Here is a 20,617-nt window from a genome sequence, read left to right on the forward strand (position 1 = left end):
CTGGCTAACGTCATCCATGCACACATCAAAATCATCTTCGAATCAGATAACGCGCAACTCGTACTCACCCTCTCAGACAAGATCCCGATACAAGAAACAAGTTCCACACCTGAATGACTGAAGTCGTTAACTGGATGAAAGCCAACTGTATCAAGCTCAAAACTGAAGTAGAGATCTTCCGTAAGACAAGCGACAGCCTAACTCTGGCCCATAGATACCCAACGCCCACACCCAGCACCCGAATCAGGAACCGCAGGATAATCATCAATAGCAAACTGGACATGACCTCACAAGTCAATGTTGTCTCTGCATCCTATTTCTACACCCTGAAGATGATAAAGATATTTAAATTGCTCCCAAGCAACACTACAAAAAAAATCACTCATGCCCTTGCCTCCAGCTTGTGGGACTATGGGAAGGAACACCCTCTATGCTAGGATCACAACACAGCTCACTACAAGACTACAAACCATCCAGACCTTTCAAGACAGACTCATCCTTCACCTCCCACACAGAACTCACACCACACCTCAGGGAGCTCTATGGCTTCTGGTACATAAATGTGCTCATTTCAAAGTCCTCACACACACATTCAATGCACAATACAACTTAGGACCCACTTATCTGAACAGTTGCATCCCCTTCCATCAACCACCCAGACATCTCTGGTCCACAGAAATCTTAGTTGCACACATAAACAGAACCATATCAGGCGGATGAGCATGGAACCACCCCACATGGGAGCATGCTTCTCTCTTTTTTAACTCCGCAAAAAGCGAAAGACCTGACTTTTCAATTAACCAACCTCATATAGGCAGGGCGATGCACACACCTGCTCAGCGCTAGTAGGATGCCCTCGCGGGTGATAGTGCTTTACAAATACACATAAAATACCTCAGTTTGATGTTGCTATAAATTCTTTGCCATTGCAAAGCTCTACCCGCCTGTACATCGTTCCGAAATCCATTTTCATGCTATAGACGACATTAAATACATACATTAAGAAAGTACGGGGTGGGTTTAGTTGATTTGCCAATTAATAGACTTACAGTTTAGGCTCATTGGTTACTGTGGCTTGAGAAGAATAACTTGAGCGCCACCTATTGAGGTAAACGAAAAAACTCTCAAGCAAAATCTTTAACTTGTCAAAGCCCGTGTTTTTTTAAACTCTGAAATTCACGTTTCCTACGGATTTACTAACAATGCTGTGGTTTACAAACACGTTTTGAATTAAAAGAGCTAATAAAAGAAACGCAAATACGTTCTGGCTGGTCGTGTACTTGGTGAAACGCGTCTGCCCATCTTTCAAAACCAGACGCAAGGAAATATTGGTATTTTCAAAAGCTAAAACAAATTACTTAAGATGGATGCATGTGAACATCTTGATCAAACTATAGAATGAAATGAACTTTGGGGTAATTAAATAAACATTTCATAAGACTGTTTTAGAGGATAATGGAATAGATTTTTTAAAACGTTTTATTTTTGGGGTGAGCTTAGATTTGAACACTACAGCCTTCATTACATGATTCCGCCTTCCACCATTTCCCCTTGTGTTTTACAATTGCTATTCCTTCCGAATAGCTCTTTTGTTCTCTTTTCGCCTCAAGCACATTTTGGTCCTCGCCCCTTTAATTTACGGTTATTTCGCATATGAACAAATATTTTCCCTTTCGCCCTCCTTTTAAGGCTTTAGAAATATCAAATGTAAAAATATTCTACATTATTGGAGTAAACATTCTTTCTGTAGACAAATTGTATCGACATTTTCGCTCGCCACTGTTCAAATAAAATATCAACTCACCATCCTCAGGACAAATGATTTTGTACATCAAAATCTGTTAAAAATAGAAAGACAAGTCGCTCTAAATTAAAAAATAAACAAATCATTTTCAACACAGATTCCTAAAGGCATAATCGATAAAAGAGTGCTACCTGGACAAGAAAGTAGAAACCTTGACGTCACAGAGCCAGCAAGGAGCTAGGCTCATCCCCGGTACACTGAGCACTAAGTCCTATTTACTGAACCAGCCAGAGAAATTTTGTAAATGATGTCGCCGCACATGAAAGGGCTTGACTGGAATTCTTCGGCAGCAGAAGGCTAAAGACGGCGCCATGATATTTATTTAGCAGAGGATTCTAGTGGCTCTACCCCCATGCGTAGGACCCCCTGCAGATTTTCTATATAAAATCAACGCCACAGATTTGAATATTGGTAGGTCCAATTATATGGCCACCCTTGCGATACTGACCAATTAACGCTGGTAAAGAACTCCTGTTTGGAGTGTCTACAGCAGGGGTGTCCAGCTTTGGCCCAGGAGGGTGGGCTCTTCCAATATATTCAAAGAAGATCCATTTATATAGTAGAAAGTAAATGAAAATCCTTTATAGTCAGTGGTGAATGTCGGTCATGGATCCAACCCTCCTTGAACTGTGGTTGACACTCGTGGCCTAAAGGGTAATGGGTGCTATACAAATGTCCTCGTTGTTTTCTACTATTAAAAGGCCACACATGCATATTTCACTGAATCCCTGAAAGGGATGAGTTGCTTCTGGACTATCCCACATGTTACCTTATAGCCTCACCAGGTCATATGGACTAGTAAACCTGTGCAGGGGTCCAAGTGGCATAACGTAGGCCATGTGGCGTCGCTCCTGTAACTAAACAGGAGCGCCACGGAATGTTTGATGTGCATTCACCTAAAGCAGGAACTGCGCAGATGTAACCTCAGTAACCGATGGAAGACCCTTTCAGAATTCTGGATACAAACCATGGGGTGGGGAAATCCCACTTGAAAATACTATAGAGAGAAACCACGTTTTTTATTTTCATCTTGAAAGACATATAATTGTGAGGCTCCTCTTTGTTTTACCATGAAATCAAAATACTAGCAACTCATCTAGTGGTAAACACATTAAAGAACAGCACAAAATGGCATGGTGGCCATTAGTTGGTGTTGCTGTTTTCAGAGCACCAAGTCAGTGCAGTATTCCAAATTGTGTGAACAAAAGTACTCGGTGGATGTACAGCAGTACTCCCAAAGGACAGGTGGACCTCTTGCAACAGTAGTACTATGTGCTGTAAGTAGTACTCTGTGTATGCACAGCAGTAATCCCAAAGGACAGGTGGACCTCTTGCAACAGTAGTACTCTGTGCTGTAAGTAGTACTCTGTGTATGCACAGCAGTAATCCCAAAGGAGAGGTGGACCTCTTGCAACAGTAGTACTCGGTGCGGTAAGTAGTACTCGGTGCATGCACAGCAGTACTCCCAAAGGATAGGTGGACCTCTTGCAACAGTAGTACTCTGTGCTGTAAGTAGTTCTCTGTGTATGCACAGCAGTAATCCCAAAGGATATGTGGACCTCTTGCAACAGTAGTACTCGGTGCTGTAAGTAGTACTCTGTGCATGCACAGCAGTACTCCCAAAGGATAGGTGGACCTCTTGCAATAGTAGTACTCAGTGCATGCACAGTAGTACTCCCAAAGGATAGGTGGACCTCTTGCAACAGTAGTACTCGGTGCGGTAAGTAGTACTCGGTGCATGCACAGCTGTACTCCCAAAGGATAGGTGGACCTCTTGCAACAGTAGTACTCTGTGCTGTAAGTAGTACTCGGTGCATGCACAGCAGTACTCCCAAAGGATAGGTGGACCTCTTGCAACAGTAGTACTCAGTGCATGCACAGTAGTACTCCCAAAGGATAGGTGGACCTCTTGCAACAGTAGGACTCGGTGCGGTAATTAGTACTCGGTGCATGCACAGCAGTAATCCAAAAGGACAGGTGGACCTCATGCATGGGTAGTACTTGGTGAATGCACAGCAGTACTCCCAAAGGACAGGTGGACCTCTTGCAACAGTAGTACTCGGTGCTGTAAGTAGTACTCGGTGCATGCACAGCAGAACACCCAAAGGATAGGTGGACCTCTTGCAACAGTAGTACTCAGTGCATGCACAGCAGTACTCCCAAAGGATAGGTGGACCTCTTGCAACAGTAGTACTCAGTGCATGCACAGCAGTACTCCCAAAGGATAGGTGGACATCTTCCAACAGTAGCAACTCGGTGCTGTAAGTAGTACTCGGTGCATGCATAGCAGTACTCCCAAAGGATTGGTGGACCTCTTGCAACAGTAGTACTCAGTGCATGCACAGCAGTACTCCCAAAGGATAGGTGGACCTCTTCCAACAGTAGTACTCGGTACTGTGAGTAGTGCTCGGTGTATGCCCTACAGTACTCCCAAAGGATAGGTGGACCTCTTGCAACATTAGTATTTGGTGCATGCACAGCAGTACTCTCAAAGGATAGGTGAACCTCTTGCAACAGTAGTACTCGGTGCTGTAAGTAGTACTCGGTGCATGCACAGCAGTACTCCCAAAGGATAGGTGGACCTCTTGCAACAGTAGTACTCAGTGCATGCACAGTAGTACTCCCAAAGGATAGGTGGACCTCTTGCAACAGTAGTACTCGGTGCGGTAAGTAGTACTCGGTGCATGCACAGCAGTACTCCCAAAGGATAGGTGGACCTCTTGCAACAGTAGTACTCTGTGCTGTAAGTAGTTCTCTGTGTATGCACAGCAGTAATCCCATAGGATATGTGGACCTCTTGCAACAGTAGTACTCGGTGCTGTAAGTAGTACTCGGTGCATGCACAGCAGTACTCCCAAAGGATAGGTGGACCTCTTGCAACAGTAGTACTCAGTGCATGCACAGTAGTACTCCCAAAGGATAGGTGGACCTCTTGCAACAGTAGGACTCGGTGCGGAAATTAGTACTCGGTGCATGCACAGCAGTACTCCAAAAGGACAGGTGGACCTCATGCATGGGTAGTACTTGGTGAATGCACAGCAGTACTCCCAAAGGACAGGTGGACCTCTTGCAACAGTAGTACTCGGTGCTGTAAGTAGTACTCGGTGCATGCACAGCAGAACACCCAAAGGATAGGTGGACCTCTTGCAACAGTAGTACTCAGTGCATGCACAGCAGTACTCCCAAAGGATAGGTGGACCTCTTGCAACAGTAGTACTCAGTGCATGCACAGCAGTACTCCCAAAGGATAGGTGGACATCTTCCAACAGAAGCAACTCGGTGCTGTAAGTAGTACTTGGTGCATGCATAGCAGTACTCCCAAAGGATTGGTGGACCTCTTGCAACAGTAGTACTCAGTGCATGCACAACAGTACTCCCAAAGGATAGGTGGACCTCTTGCAACATTAGTATTTGGTGCATGCATAGCAGTACTCTCAAAGGATAGGTGGACCTCTTGCCACTGTAGTACTCGGTGAATGAACAGCAGTACTCCCAAAGGACAGGTGGACCTCTGGCAACGGTAGTACTTGGTGCATGTACAGCAGTACTCCCAAAGGATAGGTGGACCTCTTGCAACTGTAGTACTTAGTGCATATATAGCAGTACTCCCAAAGGATAGGTGGACCTCTTCCAACAGTAGTACTCGGTACTGTGAGTAGTGCTCGGTGTGTGCCCAACAGTACTCCCAAAGAATAGGTGGACCTCTTGCAACATTAGTATTTGGTGCATGCACAGCAGTACTCTCAAAGGATAGGTGGACATCTTGCAAAGGTAGTATTCTGTGAATGCACAGCAGTACTCCCAAAGGCCAGGTGGACCTCTTGCAACAGTAGTACTTGGGGCATCTACAGCAGTACTCCCAAATGATAGGTGGACCTCTTGCAACTGTAGTACTTAGTGCATATATAGCACTACTCCCAAAGGATAGGTGGACCTCTTGCAACGCTAGTACTTGGTGCATATATAGCAGTACTCCCAAAGGATAGGTGGACCTCTTCCAACAGAAGTACTTGGTGCAGTGAGTAGTGCTCAGTGTATGCACAGCAGTACTCCCAAAGGATAGGTGGACCTCTTGCAACATTAGTATTTGGTGCATGCATAGCAGTACTCTCAAAGGATAGGTGAACCTCTTGCAACATTAGTATTTGGTGCATGCATAGCAGTACTCTCAAAGGATAGGTGGACCTCTTGCAACATTAGTATTTGGTGCATGCATAGCAGTTCTCTCAAAGGATAGGTGGACCTCTTGCAACAGTAGTATTCGGCGAATGCACAGCAGTACTTTCAAAGGCCAGGTGGACCTCTTGCAACAGTAGTACTTGGTGCATGTACAGCAGTACTCCCAAAGGATAGGTGGACCTCTTCCAACAGTAGTACTCGGTACTGTGAGTAGTGCTCAGTGTATGCCCAACAGTACTCCCAAAGGATAGGTGGACCTCTTGCAACATTAGTATTTGGTGCATGCACAGCAGTACTCTCAAAGGATAGGTGAACCTCTTGCAAAGGTATATTCGGTGAATGCACAGCAGTACTCCCAAAGGCCGGGTGGACCTCTTGCAACAGTAGTACTTGGGGCATGTACAACAGTACTCCCAAAGGATAGGTGGACCTCTTGCAACGGTAGTACTTGGTGCATATATAGCAGTACTCCCAAAGGATAGGTGTAACTCTTCCAACAGTAGTACTCGGTATTGTGAGTAGTGCTCGGTGTATGCCCAACAGTACTCCCAAAGGATAGGTGGACCTCTTGCAACATTAGTATTTGGTGCATGCACAGCAGTACTCTCAAATGATAGGTGGACATCTTGCAAAGGTAGTATTCGGTGAATGCACAGTAGTACTCCCAAAGGCCAGGTGGACCTCTTGCAACAGTAGTACTTGGGGCATGTACAGCAGTACTCCCAAAGGATAGGTGGACCTCTTGCAACGCTAGTACTTGGTGCATATATAGCAGTACTCCCAAAAGATAGGTGGACCTCTTCCAACAGTAGTATTCGGTGCAGTGAGTAGTGCTCAGTGTATGCACAACAGTACTCCCAAAGGATAGGTGGACCTCTTGCAACATTAGTATTTGGTGCATGCATAGCAGTACTCTCAAAGGATAGGTGGACCTCTTGCAACAGTAGTATTCGGTGAATGCACATCAGTACTTTCAAAGGCCAGGTGGACCTCTTGCAACAGTAGTACTTGGTGCATGTACAGCAGTACTCCCAAAGGATAGGTGGACCTCTTGAAACAGTAGTACTAGATGCATATACAGCATTACTCCCAAAGGATCGGTGGACCTCTTGCATGGGTAGTACTTGGTGAATGCGCAGCAGTACCCTCAAAGGATAAGTGGACCTCTTGAAATAGTAGTACTTGGTGCATGTACAGCAGCACTCCCAAAGGATAGGTGGACCTCTTGAAACAGTAGTACTTGGTGCATGTACAGCAGTACTCCCAAAGAACAGATGGATCTCTTGCATGGGTAGTACTTGGTGCATCCACATCAGTACTCACAAAGGATAGGTCGACCTCTTGCAACTGTAGTACTCTGCGCATGCACATCAGTATTCCCAAAGGACAGGTGGACGTCTTGCAACAGTAGTACTCAGTGCATGTACAGCGGGACTCCCAAAAGATAGGTGGGCCTCTTGCAATGGTAGTACTATGTGCATGCACAGCAGTACTCCCAAAGGATAGGTGGACCTCTTGCAACAGTAGTACTCGGTGCATGCACAGCTGTATTCCCAAAGGACAGGTGGACCCCTTGAACAGTAGTACTCGGTGCATGTACTGCAGTACTCCCAAAGGACATGTGGACCTCTTGCAACAGTAGTACTTGGTGCATGTACAGTAGTACTCCCAAAGTGTGGTGGACCTCTTGTAACGATAGTACTTGGTGTATGCACAGCAGTACTGCCAAAGGACAGGTGGACCTCTTGCAACAGTAGTACTCGGTGCATGCACAGCAGTACACCCAAAGGACAAGTGGACCTCTTGCAACAGTAGTACTCTGTGCATGCACAGCAGTAGTCCCAAAGAACAAGTGGACCTCTTGCATGGGTAGTACTTGGTGTATGTACAGCAGTACTCCCAAAGGATAGGTGGACTTTTTGCAGAGATAGTACTCGGTGGACCTCTTGCAACAGTATTACTCAGTGCATTTACACCAAAAGGTCAGGTGGAGCTCTTGCAACATGAAGTGCAACAAAAATCTTAGCATGTTTGTGTTGCATTGTTGCACACAATGCAGCGGTCCACAACAGCAAACACGCTGGAATACCTTTGCTTCCTTCTAGGACCCAATGCTGCATTTGACTCGCATGAAGGTGTAACTTGTACCAGAATTACTTTTACTTACTGTGTAATGTTTAACACTCATCACTAACCGATTCCTGTGTATTGGTGAAGATGTCCTTACCTTGGTTTACAAACTTCTACTAATGTCATCTATGAACCCTGCTCTCCTCAAAGGAATACACTTTCTCACTAAAAACAGAGCCTGATCCCTAACATTTCCATATTCAGTACCAACTCCACTTTCAGAGGTCCCAGGGTAAACAGATCAATCTTCGACGTATTCCCTGTGTTCAGTAGAACAGTCAAAGTCTGGGATTCCCTGTGCAGTTTTGGTTGCAAAGTCTTTGAAAAACCTTTTCATAGTTTCTAGCCACACTTTTTTATAGTGGGACATGCCAGCCCCTATCATTTACAATGACATGCAAGGAAAGGTGTGGAAACTAACCTGGTCAAATAATGACAACGGAAAAGGGACTACAGAGTAGGTTTGCCAGAGGATGCATTCAGGCTCAGTTTTTAGCAAAGTCTATTTCTAGATATTAAAACATCCCCCAACAGTAGTCATCAGCATCTGGGCATCACAACTGTTCCTTAAATGGCCAAAGAACATGCATGAGACGGGAAATATTGTATTTTAATTAAGAAATCCAATGAAACACCATAGGGAATCATTAAAATAAGAACAGCAGTACTAATTGGCGCTCAGCCCTGAGCATAGACGTACCGATTCTAGCATTAGGTGTGGTTTAGTAGCTTATGAACAAAGAACATAGCTGCAAGGGATAAATATAGAAACATATTTATTTGCCAACACCTTCATGCAGCCAAGCTGCTAGCTTCGATTAATCCACCTGCTTTTTTTTTACTCCTGGAATTGCGTTTTACAACCATTTCAATGGTATGTTAAAAAACACAAATGTTAGCGTAGCTAAAAGTGGAGATCATAGATTATCAGAAGACCTTGGTGCTTTCAACATTTATAGGCTGGTTCTAATCATAAGGGCATGGCCAGGTTTTGTGAAATGTTGTAATGAAGGGAAATGTAAAGTGCAACATTTGCACATTACTCTTTAAGGTACAGAAAATATAGAGTTGAGTCAACACATCGACTTTGTAAAAGAAAAATTTAACTTTTCCACCAACAAATATGAATATAAATATTGTTTTTAAAAATGTTTTAAGGAAAATGTGATGCAGTCAATTTACAAATAACGACTATGCAAAACATCAGAAATTGAGGCATCATAGGTAAGGTAAGAAAGCAAGGCAATGTCAGAATTGCAACTACAAAGCAAGGACATTCATTTCAATAAAAATAGCTGTTTCTTTCTCTGTCCGTACCTGTAGCATACATTTCACATCTCAATCCTCAAAGGACAATACTTATCTCCACTTAATTTTCAAAAAACAAATCTCACTGCCGCCACAGAGAAAAGTAAAAGTAACTGAACCTTTACAGGCTGGTTAGCTGGGCGCGACTATCTTACACAGGAATTTAGTCAAAGCGATCATTCTTTAGGAAACATATAACTGATTCAAAAGGTAACGCCGATGTTTATCAATCAAATTTAATACTGATTATCTTAATGCAATTTTCATTTGAATTAAGCATCATTCAAAATCCACCTAGAAAGCGCAGTCTCTTCCTTAACAAATGAAGGACGCAATTTCATTCACGGATACAAACAATTTGTGAGTTACCTGGTCAAGCACGGTCTTTAGAAAGATTTGTAAGTCTTCCTTGCTGCAACACACAGTGCAGTTCATACAATTTCATCAGAACGTGCAGTAAACAAAGACACAGCTCTTTATTAGTTACCCCACATCCAGATTTAATTCTTGTCACCTCGTGCTGGCGCCCTGCCACCACTTTCAATTAGGAAAGGAAAACTTAGAGCTGTGGAGTGTAAAATAGCGGCATTTGCAGCATAAATATTTGTATCACTTGCAAATGACGTGAGTTGCCTCTCAGGTGCATATACTCAGTTGCCTTGGGCAGAATAAGGGTGAACCAGGTGGAGAGGCCGAAGAAGTTTTGCCTTCATTTCATAAATTGGAAATGACAAAGATAGATAAAAAAGTAAAACAATTCAGGAGGTGATTCTGTGGACTGTGAACGTGACCACCTTCTGCCACCATCAAATATTCCCAACCAATCCCCTTCCTGCAAAAACTTAACCGCAGCTGTGTGCTCAGTCATTACAACCCCAGTTTCTCTACCTTAAAACGCACTGCCTCCACAAGCCCAGGACCGTAGCTGCCGAAAATCTGCCGTCCAAAAAGGTAAAAAGTGACAGCTGACCAGTAAAACAATCTCTATAATGTAGAAGTAATTTCTTATTCTCCCGGCATACATTTGTTTTAAATATTCCAAATTACTGTTGACAGTTCATCGTTTTCTTGCCTTCATGTAAGGAGGGCAGCACATCACACCGTGTCTGTTCATCATCACAGGGGATAGGAGCATTCACATAAGATTAAAAAAAATAAAAAAAACAACTCGCGACTGGTACTGTTTCCTCAATGCGAGTGTCTATTTTTTACAGGGGAACTTGTTTGTACGTTGTTTGCCAACTATGTTCCGACTGAGGAACTGATGAAAGATCTCACGACTATTGGTGGGGTGGGGGACGCGAGTATCCGTGCCCACCCCGTCATGATGCAAAAATATACTGTGGAGCCGTTGACCTTTCGCTGCTTTGGACTGGAAACTTCAGGGACGCTGCTGGCTGTTCACCACCAGCGCGGCTTTTGAACATGATATTACACTGGCAAATGTCTCGCGCCGAAACGCGGCAGCGCCTCCTCCAGAGGGACTTTGAGGCAGCGATGGAATGAGCGCGAGCTAATGCCTGTAATGAGACACGAGCTGCAGGCGGACCGCGGACACCTCACTCACTCAATCGTCGGCCCCAGGGGCTGTTTTTGTGCTGCGCCATCGGGGAATTGGCGCTACATTCGGCAACAGTTTGCTTGCTTTCCTTCTCGGCGCGGGTCATGCCCTTATTGTTTGAGCAAAGCTTCACGCCAATACGCATCGTAAATCAAACGCTGAGGTAGATTTCTTTTTTGGCACTGTTCTGCTACACCCTGCTACGTTCGAGCACAACTTCATTCTGTGTCCTTCTCCTTGGAAAAATCTTTCGCTTAAGTGCAATAAGCTGTAAGAGAAACGGAAAATTCAATTATATACAAAATAGATGGATGAAAGAACGAGACAAAATGACATTAGGAAATCACCCAGTGCATCCCACAGTAAATCTTGGAAACTAAGTTTATTACTCTAACACAAGGTACCATTATTACCATTATTCAGACACACAGGGCCAGGGTCGGCGCTAGGCATGGGCAACTGCCCAGCCCAGGGACTCGTGCTCTGCCAAAGAACAGGGGACCCCCTCATCAGTGTGAAAGGCCACACTTTAACAATTAGCCAACCTGTTCCTGAGAGGCCCCCTGCCGCACCTGATCACATTACGTCTTGACCTTGCTGGCCAGGGGGTGGTGACATCCTGGGGGTGCAGGGGTGGGGAAAGGTACAAACAGAATGGCGGACAGCACACCAGCTGGGCCAGCAATTATCTTGGCTCAGTGTCAGGGGCGAGGTAGCACCTCTGTTAAGTACCAGCCATTTAGGCACTCTTTGCGTATTTTGTATCCAGGAGACAGAAATCACATTTGTTTCAAGGAGCAGCCAGACACAGGGCCACCTTCCCTGGGCCTTCTAGTAATTATGCAGTGCCAGGGTTGGAATGGGACGAGAGGTATTCCACCGGTGCTAGAGGCCCAGTCCCTGAGGCCTAAGTGGGCTGTGTTTTTTCCCCCTCATTTATGTTCAGTCCTTCTCTGCTGCTGTGAGCTCGAGAGGCCTCAGCAGCTCCTTCCACGGCCCATTTTCATTTAAATAATTCGTTTTTCGATTGTCCTTGAACAGCAAAAGAACTGAATGGATTTTTGGCATTGATTTAATTTTAAATGTTGAATCTTGGTGCTCCATGTAAAGCAAGCATTTGCAATGCAATAGGTCTATTGACATTGTAAATGACAATGACTTATTTATATTTTGTTTTTTAAAACATAAATAAAGGGCATTGTCATTTACAATGTTAATAACTTAAACTCTCGCAAATACGTGACCTATTGCATTGTGAATGCTTTTTTCCTTCTTGCACTCTGAGCGCTGCAGAAGGAAAGTAGAACTACAGGTCCCAGAATGCACACGTGTGAGGCAACTATAGAGCTTAGTATCTGCTTGATGCCTGCCCACTAAGTCTTGTTAAGCATATTAGTTGCACAGAGTGCCAGTGATAGCACTGTCCACCTTTGGAGCCGAAATCATCCATTACAATGACTCAGTGAGAATTATCATGATATACTCATCCTTCTGTGTAACCTTTGACCCACAGTGTGTCTGCCTTGCATGACATCTGGCACTGCAAGTGAGAGACCGACTTCACCTCTCTATTTTAGAACTTCCAAAAACTCTTACTTTGCAGCCATATTTAAGTATTATGTCGCTTTTGGTTCTCACTGAGTCATGGATTAGGAGCCTGTGGTCCCAGACCAGTTATCTGATCTGCATAAATGAGCTTTGCCTGAGGATTTTTGTCTGTAATTTAAGAGAGAGAGAAGTCTGACAATACCATCTGCAGGTCTGTATTAAGTGGGTATATCGCTCCTTGGTACAGGGCCTGTCCTTTCACAAAAACGCACGATGTAGCATGCAGCCTTTTAATATAAAAGACAAAAATAAACACACCCAGCCAGCAGCGATCTGCAATAGTTTATTTATAGCTGATAGAACATTTTTAAAGATCAGAGCAGTCAGTGCTTAATTTGTAACACAGTAAGTGCCAGGGCTCTCATCAGGAGCTGACTGCAGCTTACACCACACACTGCCTCTACCAGCGCTGCCAATTTTGATAACACAGCTACTAACCATCACACTATTGCAAGTGCGACAATTCAGGCTATTTCAGGCCCCCAAGGCTATATGAATGGCTTGGGTGGCAGGTAATAATATTTTTTAATGTATATTGAATTAATAATTAACTGATGTTGTGGCTATCTCTAAATTAGATAGACAGCGCCACCTTGTAGTAGACTGTCACAAGCCCCGGTGTCGACAATTAAGTGCTGGTTCCGAGCACCGGAAACCACCGGCCCAAATTGAGCACTGGCAGAGTTGCTGAAAACATCTGGAGTGATCACTGCATATTGAAATCTATGACCAACTATTCCACACACAGCCATGTCTGTGCAGGGCTGCCTTAATAGCATTATAGGCCTTCCTGCAAAGCAGTGCACCGAGCCCTGCCTACACAACTACTCTCAGGAATACAAATGTTTAAAGGATAATCAGTGTTAAATTCTGGTCTGCATGGGGGCCCTATGCTTGTGGGGTCCCCAGGCACCTGCCCAGCATGCCCATGCATTGAGGGCACTGTGTCTGCGAGTCTCATGGTTGACAGCACTTGTCTTCAGCGCTCTTTACTTTTGCACTTTGCCTGCTGCAGCCGTTTCTGTGGTCGTCGATGGACTTATGTAAATATGTATTTTTGGTATTTGTTATGAGTTTATGAAGCACAGCATCCGCCCTTGGGCTGCAGAGTCAGCAAACGGTTTACAGGTAGATGGCTTAATTTGAAGTAGGCGTTTGAAGCCTCCCTGTATTTAAAGAGGGATACTTCCCAGCGTGGTGACAAGGGAGTAGACTTCTACAGCTGGGATGCAGTGACGGAGGAAGCCTGGCTGCCAGCTAAACACCTCCTGTACTTGGACACATCCTCTTTGAGTTATGCACAGACACCTGCACTAAAAACACTGCTTTTTGCAAAACCATACTAACACAGTCATAATCTAATTAAATCACAAGACACCTCCTCATGCTCAACATAAACCTATTTTATAAAAAAATACAGGAGTACATTCTGACTTTGTTATTACTGGTTCTAAAAAGAAAGAGGGCAGCGGCGTTCAATAGTGGGGAGATGGGTGTGTATGTCAGTTACGTGAATCAGTGTCATTGTGGTGTTTTCACACAGTTACCAGTGAAATTCTTGCAATCTAATAGGTTGACCATGCTCCCCTGGTGAAGCTGCTCATGGGCAAAAACTACGGAGATTCCTCCTTGTGTAAAGTGCTTATTTGACTAATACCTGCAGAATAATTTTATATATGAGCTTCGTAGTCTGTTATTTTGATGCATATTTTTTTATAAATATCATTTATATAGCGCTAACTACCCCTGAGGAGGCGTGTTTACATATTTTAAGGTGACACCTGAAAATTACACCATTGCGTAATGTACTACCTAGAAAAAGATACGATCTCCTCACCAAAGCATCCTGTGATCTGAGAAAGCAAGAGTTTTGGGATGTTCATATTCTGAGCAGATGATGAATGCTGGAGTTATCCAATGAAGCCACTGGTATTTTTTGCCAACAATCGGTCCTATTCAGCTCAAGTGTCATAGGCTTGCTATGGCAGTGTTAAAGGAACTGGTCATGAACCTGCAGCGCAACATTTTGCATTCCCATAGTGGCCTTCAATGCACACTTACTAGTGACAGATTTCCTCTCTTTTATGCTGTCTCTAGATCTTCCAATATAAGAAAGATTTTGAGGTTACTTTGGGGTCAGCTACCAACAAAGGTTAACAAAAAACCTGTTGCACACTAAATTATGAAAGTACAGAAGATAGGTGTCTCAATGGACACTTAAAAGTTCAAGTTTCCGCCGTCAGATAAAAGACTACCAGTGGTTCGGCTCCTCTTTTATTATGTTTGAATGGCCAGCCGACACGTGTTTCGTCGCAACGGAATACAATAATTCCGCGACTCCTCAGGGCTGGGGAGGATACAAGATAAAACAGATGGAGTGCATGGTAGCAACACAATGTACATAATGATTGCTTTGGTGACCTCATTTTGTGCAGGTGCTAGGTAAATGTGAATATTGTGAAAATGAGCAAACAAAATGTAGTGGATGAACACAACACCGTACCCTCATTCCAGTGTTGATATGGAGAGGTAGAGACACAAGCAGGATTGTGGTTCGATGGTGGATACGTATGTGACATGTTATAATATTGGTTCACAATTGGTGAAAACGTCGTGTTTCAGTGACGCAAAAGGGAAAAGGTGAAAGATTAAGTGCAAACGTGTGTAGTGGAAGAATCCCTATTTAAAAAGGGGCGAAAAAGTGAAGATTTAAAGGAATACGAAGAAAATTTGTGAATAACTATTGTTCATTCTAATCAGTATCCTTAAATATACCAGAGGGCGTGAGTCCTACCTGAAGTTAATGGGTGGCAAACCGCAGGTCTCTAGAGTTACCAAAAAAGAAAATAAAAGAAGGGGAAGGAGGTAAAACGAGGGGGTCCGGAAGGAGAAGAGTGAAAATGTGAGACCCGATTGGAAATCATGTCTGGCATTTAGTGTTTAAGTATAGTTGATTAAGTATTATGAGGGATCTCACCGCTGTGCCGGTGATAATTCCGACCCGGCCCCGCTCGAGACCAGGTTAAATGGGTCCAAATCGTCGTCGATATTGATCCAGTGTTGTTCCTACCCAATGGGAACCGGGAGATGCTAGAATAGGGGGATTTAAAAGTCGAAATTCAGGGGACTGCGACCGATTAAGGACTTATTGTTTAGAGTAACAAATCACCCAAAATTCAAAAAAGTTTGTTAGCATCTCACCTTTAAAACCAGGTATTGGTGCAGTGAGATTTCTTCTGCAATAAATTGTTTTGAATGGTATAGGCGTCCACTTGACAAATCACGGGGAGTGTGGAGGCTCCCCAACATTAGATGCCCTGGATGTGTAGGTAAGTTGGCCAAGAAAGGGAATAAAAAGAAAAGGGTAAAGAAAAGACAAGAGCTTAAAATTAGATGCTCTTGCTGGTCATAATAATACAATTACGTATTAGATCGTTCAATCGATCATGACACTTATGACTCTCTACTTGGTGTGGATTAAGGAACGCTTCTGCTATTAGTGATATTCTATTTTAATCTAAGTTTTAACCAAATGTATATTATTGCATCGAATCATCTCTTACCCGTTATACAGGGAAAGCCGGCAGGACGAGTATTCCTGTAGAGTGGTTCCGGGTGCGGACACGTGTTCATTGACCCGGAAATGACTAAATAGCCTGAGAAAAGGTCCCGGATTGATATGACTAGAACGTCAATCATGCCGATAGTGTGTGTAGGTTCCCTAACCATTATGGCGGTGTCGTCGTAAAGGTATAAACAGCAAGGAAAGTATAAAAGAGGAAGAGAGGGAACCCGTCATGGGGGAGTGAAAAATTTCATGTACGAAGAGTTGGTTCACGTGTTGTGCGTGGTGCACATACCATGCAGAGAGCAAAAACGTTCATGCATCAGATCTGCAATTTAAAACACGTCGATTACCATATCAATTCGATTTACAGATCGTACTTCAAATGACAGTTTCCATTTGGATGGCAATTCTTTACAGAAGTTTCTGTGCTTTTTGATGCGAGTTATTAGAAATTCAGCAATACATTTCTTAGTAATGGCATCTTAATAGAGTGAGTGGAGTGGTGTGGCTCACTGGTTAGAGGCGGCAGACCCGAGAGCAGAGGACGGCCCGGGACCAGGGTTCAATTCCCGACGCGGCAGTGTCGTGGACTAGGGTCAGCGGACTCGATAATTCTCACCTCGGTGCCTACTGTAACCAGGGATCACACTCGGCAACTCAGGGCATTAGCTTGCCTCATCTCCACAACGGCCCCCCACATACGCCGGGGATGCCTGGTTTCACCTTGGAGATACCCAGAAGGGACCATCTCACAGGGAAAGCCAGGACTGGTTCCCCAGAGGTCTACTGCGCAGAGATACTCCTTCGGGAGTCGATTCTAGCGCATTACAAACCCACAATTAAATTAAATAGCAAAGTTTTTGGTCGCATTGTGTGGATGCTCAACCATTATACAAGTATTATAGTTATTAAAAGGACATTACCTCATAAAGGTCATTCTTTAGAAACCCCTCTAGGTGGTTATGTAAACATTACCTCATGTATGTCTCATTGAGGGTACATTTTAGAATAGGGGAGAAAATTGGTTACAGTTTCAAAAATCCGATTTTTAACTGAAGAGTTGTTAATTCACAATCACAGAAGATGACAAATGTTATTGCATACGTAAACTGAACAAAGGTATATGTGTACAGTTGAATGGTTTATACTACTGTGGGAGATGACGGGAAACGTAATGTGTTAGTCCCCTAAGAAGTATTGCATCTCCTGGTCAAAATTTAGTCCATGTTCCACCGCGCGAAGGCGGAGGATCCACATTGCCTCCAGGGGTCTTAGCTTCAATTCTCTGTTCCCGCCCCGTATCCCCGGTGGTACAGTATCAATCCCAAAGAAGGAGATTTGTTTGTCCATACTTTGATCATAACATGCAGCCGCATGTAATGCTACCGGATACTTGGGATCCTGTTTATGGATAGCTCTTATGTGCTCGGCTATTCTTTCCTTGAGTGGGCGGATGGTGCTGCCCACATAGAATTTCTTACATACACATTCAATAATATACACTACAAAGCGTGTTATGCAATTGATATATGTCCTGATGACATATCTTTCTCCTTTAGTGTCATGGAATTCAAATGTTTTATGTTTAGCCCACCGGCACATGGAACAAAAACCACATTCAAAGAAACCTATGTTGCGTGTCGTCAGCCAGGTATTGATCATAGTGCCTCGGGGAATAGTGGGACAGTCTGTCTTTTAGGGTCCTGCCCCTTCTGAAAGTGATCTGTGGATATTCTCCTATATGTTCTTGAATGCTTTTGTCTGCTCTGAGAATGTTCCAGTGTTTAGCAAAACTTCTACGGATTGATTGGTGTTGACTATTAAAGTCAGTGATCATTCGAATTGCTCTTAAAAATTCACCAAATGGAATAGTGCTGATCTGGTGGGGTGGATGGGCACTGCTAGCGTGTAGGATCGCATTACAGGCAGTACTTTTTCTAAAGAGTCTGCTGTGTAGTTTGTCATTAGATACATAGATTTCCAAGTCCAGGAATTCTACTATGTCTAGGCTGGATTCAATGGTGAAACTCATATCCCAGGTGTTATGGTTCAAATTTTCGTGAAAATCCATCATGTGTTCCTGTTTACCAGACCAAATTAAGAGACGATCGTCTATGTATCTTCCCCGTAGGAACTGCAGTGATGACAGAGACTTTAATGAAAATCTGAGGGAAATGCAGGTTCGTTTAAAAAAAAGAGGCTACCCAGAAGATCTACTAAATAGAGCAACCGACCGGGTTAAGAAAATCAAAAGAGTTGACACTCTCAAGAAGAAACAAACAGACACAAAGATTAACACCACAGCAATTCGAATGATCACTGACTTTAATAGTCAACACCAATCAATCCGTAGGAGTTTTGCTAAACACTGGAACATTCTCAGAGCAGACAAAAGCATTCAAGAACATATAGGAGAATATCTACAGATCACTTTCAGAAGGGGCAGGACCCTAAAAAACAGACTCAGTCCCACTATTCCCCGAGGCACTATGATCAATACCTGGCTGACAACACGCAACACAGGTTTCTTTAAATGTGGTTTTTGTTCCATGTGCCGGTGGGCTAAACATAAAACATTTGAATTCCATGATACTAAAGGAGAAAGATATGTCATCAGGACTAATATCAATTGCACAACACGCTTTGTAGTGTATATTATTGAATGTGTATGTAAGAAATTCTATGTGGGCAGCACCATCCGCCCACTCAAGGAAAGAATAGCTGAGCACATAAGAGCTATCCACAAACAGGATCCCAAGTATCCGGTAGCATTACATGCGGCTGCATGTTATGATCAAAGTATGGACAAACAAATCTCCTTCTTTGGGATTGATACTGTACCACCGGGGATACGGGCCGGGAACAGAGAATTGAAGCTAAGACGCCTTGAGGCAATGTGGATCCTCCGCCTTCGCATGGTGGAACATGGGACTAAATTTTGACCAGGAGATGCAATACTTCTTACGGGACTAACACAATACGTTTCCCGTCATCTCCCTCAGTAGTATAAACCATTCAACTGTACACATATAACTTTGTTCAGTTTACATATGCAATAACATTTGTCATCTTCTGTGATTGTGAATTAACAACTCTTCAGTTAAAAATCGGATTTTTGAAACTGTAACCAATTTTCTCCCCTATTCTAAAATGTACCCTCAATGAGACATACACGAGGTAATGTTTACATAACCACCTAGAGTGGTTTCTAAAGAATGACCTTTATGAGGTAATGTCTATTTATTAACTATAATACTTGTATAATGGTTGAGCATCCACACAATGTGACCGAAAACGTTGCTATTAAGATGCCATTACTAAGAAATGTATTGCTGAATTTCTAATAACTCGCATCAAAAGGCACAGAAACTTCTGTAAAGAATTGCCATCCAAATGGAAACTGTAATTTGAAGTACGATCTGTAAATCAAATTGATATGGTAATCAACGTGCTTTAAATTGCAGATCTGATGCATGAACGTTTTTGCTCTCTGCATGGTATGTGCACCACGCACAACACGTGAACCAACTCTTCGTGCATGAAATTTTTCACTCCCCCATGACGGGATCCCTCTCTTCTTTCCTTGCTGTTTATACCTTTACGACGACACCGCCATAATGGTTAGGGAACCTACACACACTACTGGAATGATTGTCGTTCTAGTCATATCAATCCGGGACCTTTTCTCAGGCTATTTAGTAATTTCCGGGTCAATGAACACGTGTCCGCACCCGGAACCACTCTACAGGAATACTCGTCCTGCCAGCTTTCCCCGTATAACGGGTAAGAGATGATTCGATGCAATAATATACATTTGGTTAAAACTTAGATTAAAATAGAATATCACTAATAGCAGAAGCGTTCCTTAATCCACACCAAGTACCGTATTTTCCGGCGTATAGGACGACCCGGCGTATAAGACGACCCCCTACTTTCATTGACAGACTGTAGGTTTAATGCTATATTCGCCGTATAAGACGACCCCCACTTCCTAACGTCCTACAGTCCACTTTCTATCTCCATGGACTGAGATCATGTGGTACTGACGCTCCTCTCCTTCCGATGAGCGTAAGAATTACGGAAGGAGAGAGAGATCAGCACACGTGGAGGAGCGCCTCGTCTGCCTGGGGAATGTGCAGCTGCAGTCTAGGTAGGGCTCACGGCGCCATTTGTTCATTTGATTTAGTTTAAAAGTTGGGGGGATGTGCAGCTGCAGTCTAGGTAGGGCTCACGGCGCCATTTGTTTTACCGCACTTTAAACCTTGCGCAGCGTTTGAGTTGCCTCTGGCTGGCGACGGGCTGTAACTGTACTAGTACGGTAATTTATTTTGAAGACCGCCGACGGGCTGATTTTGTGTTGTTGCACAGTGCAACCATCGCCTACGTTCTTTGTTGTTGTCCTGGAGTTCCCTAAGCGCCACCATTTTCAACTGAGGAGCGGTCTGACACCTTCGGGTGA

The 20,617-nt window shown here is 43.7% G+C and overlaps 1 protein-coding gene across 1 annotated transcript in view; it reads right to left on the bottom strand.

The window, feature by feature from the left end:
- Window positions 1-8,872: 8,872 nt before the first annotated feature.
- Window positions 8,873-20,617, bottom strand: part of GNPTAB (N-acetylglucosamine-1-phosphate transferase subunits alpha and beta) — a 715,805-nt gene continuing 704,060 nt past the window's right edge. Inside the window, exon 21 of the mRNA XM_086919157.1 lies at window positions 8,873-11,250. Coding sequence (XP_086775283.1) covers window positions 11,173-11,250 — 78 coding nt within the window. The 3' untranslated portion in view covers window positions 8,873-11,172. The remainder of the gene's footprint in view (window positions 11,251-20,617) is intronic.

The sequence above is a fragment of the Lissotriton vulgaris genome, chromosome 1_1 (genome assembly GCF_964263255.1).
Source record: "Lissotriton vulgaris chromosome 1_1, aLisVul1.2, whole genome shotgun sequence".
NCBI classification, from domain to species: domain Eukaryota; kingdom Metazoa; phylum Chordata; class Amphibia; order Caudata; family Salamandridae; genus Lissotriton; species Lissotriton vulgaris.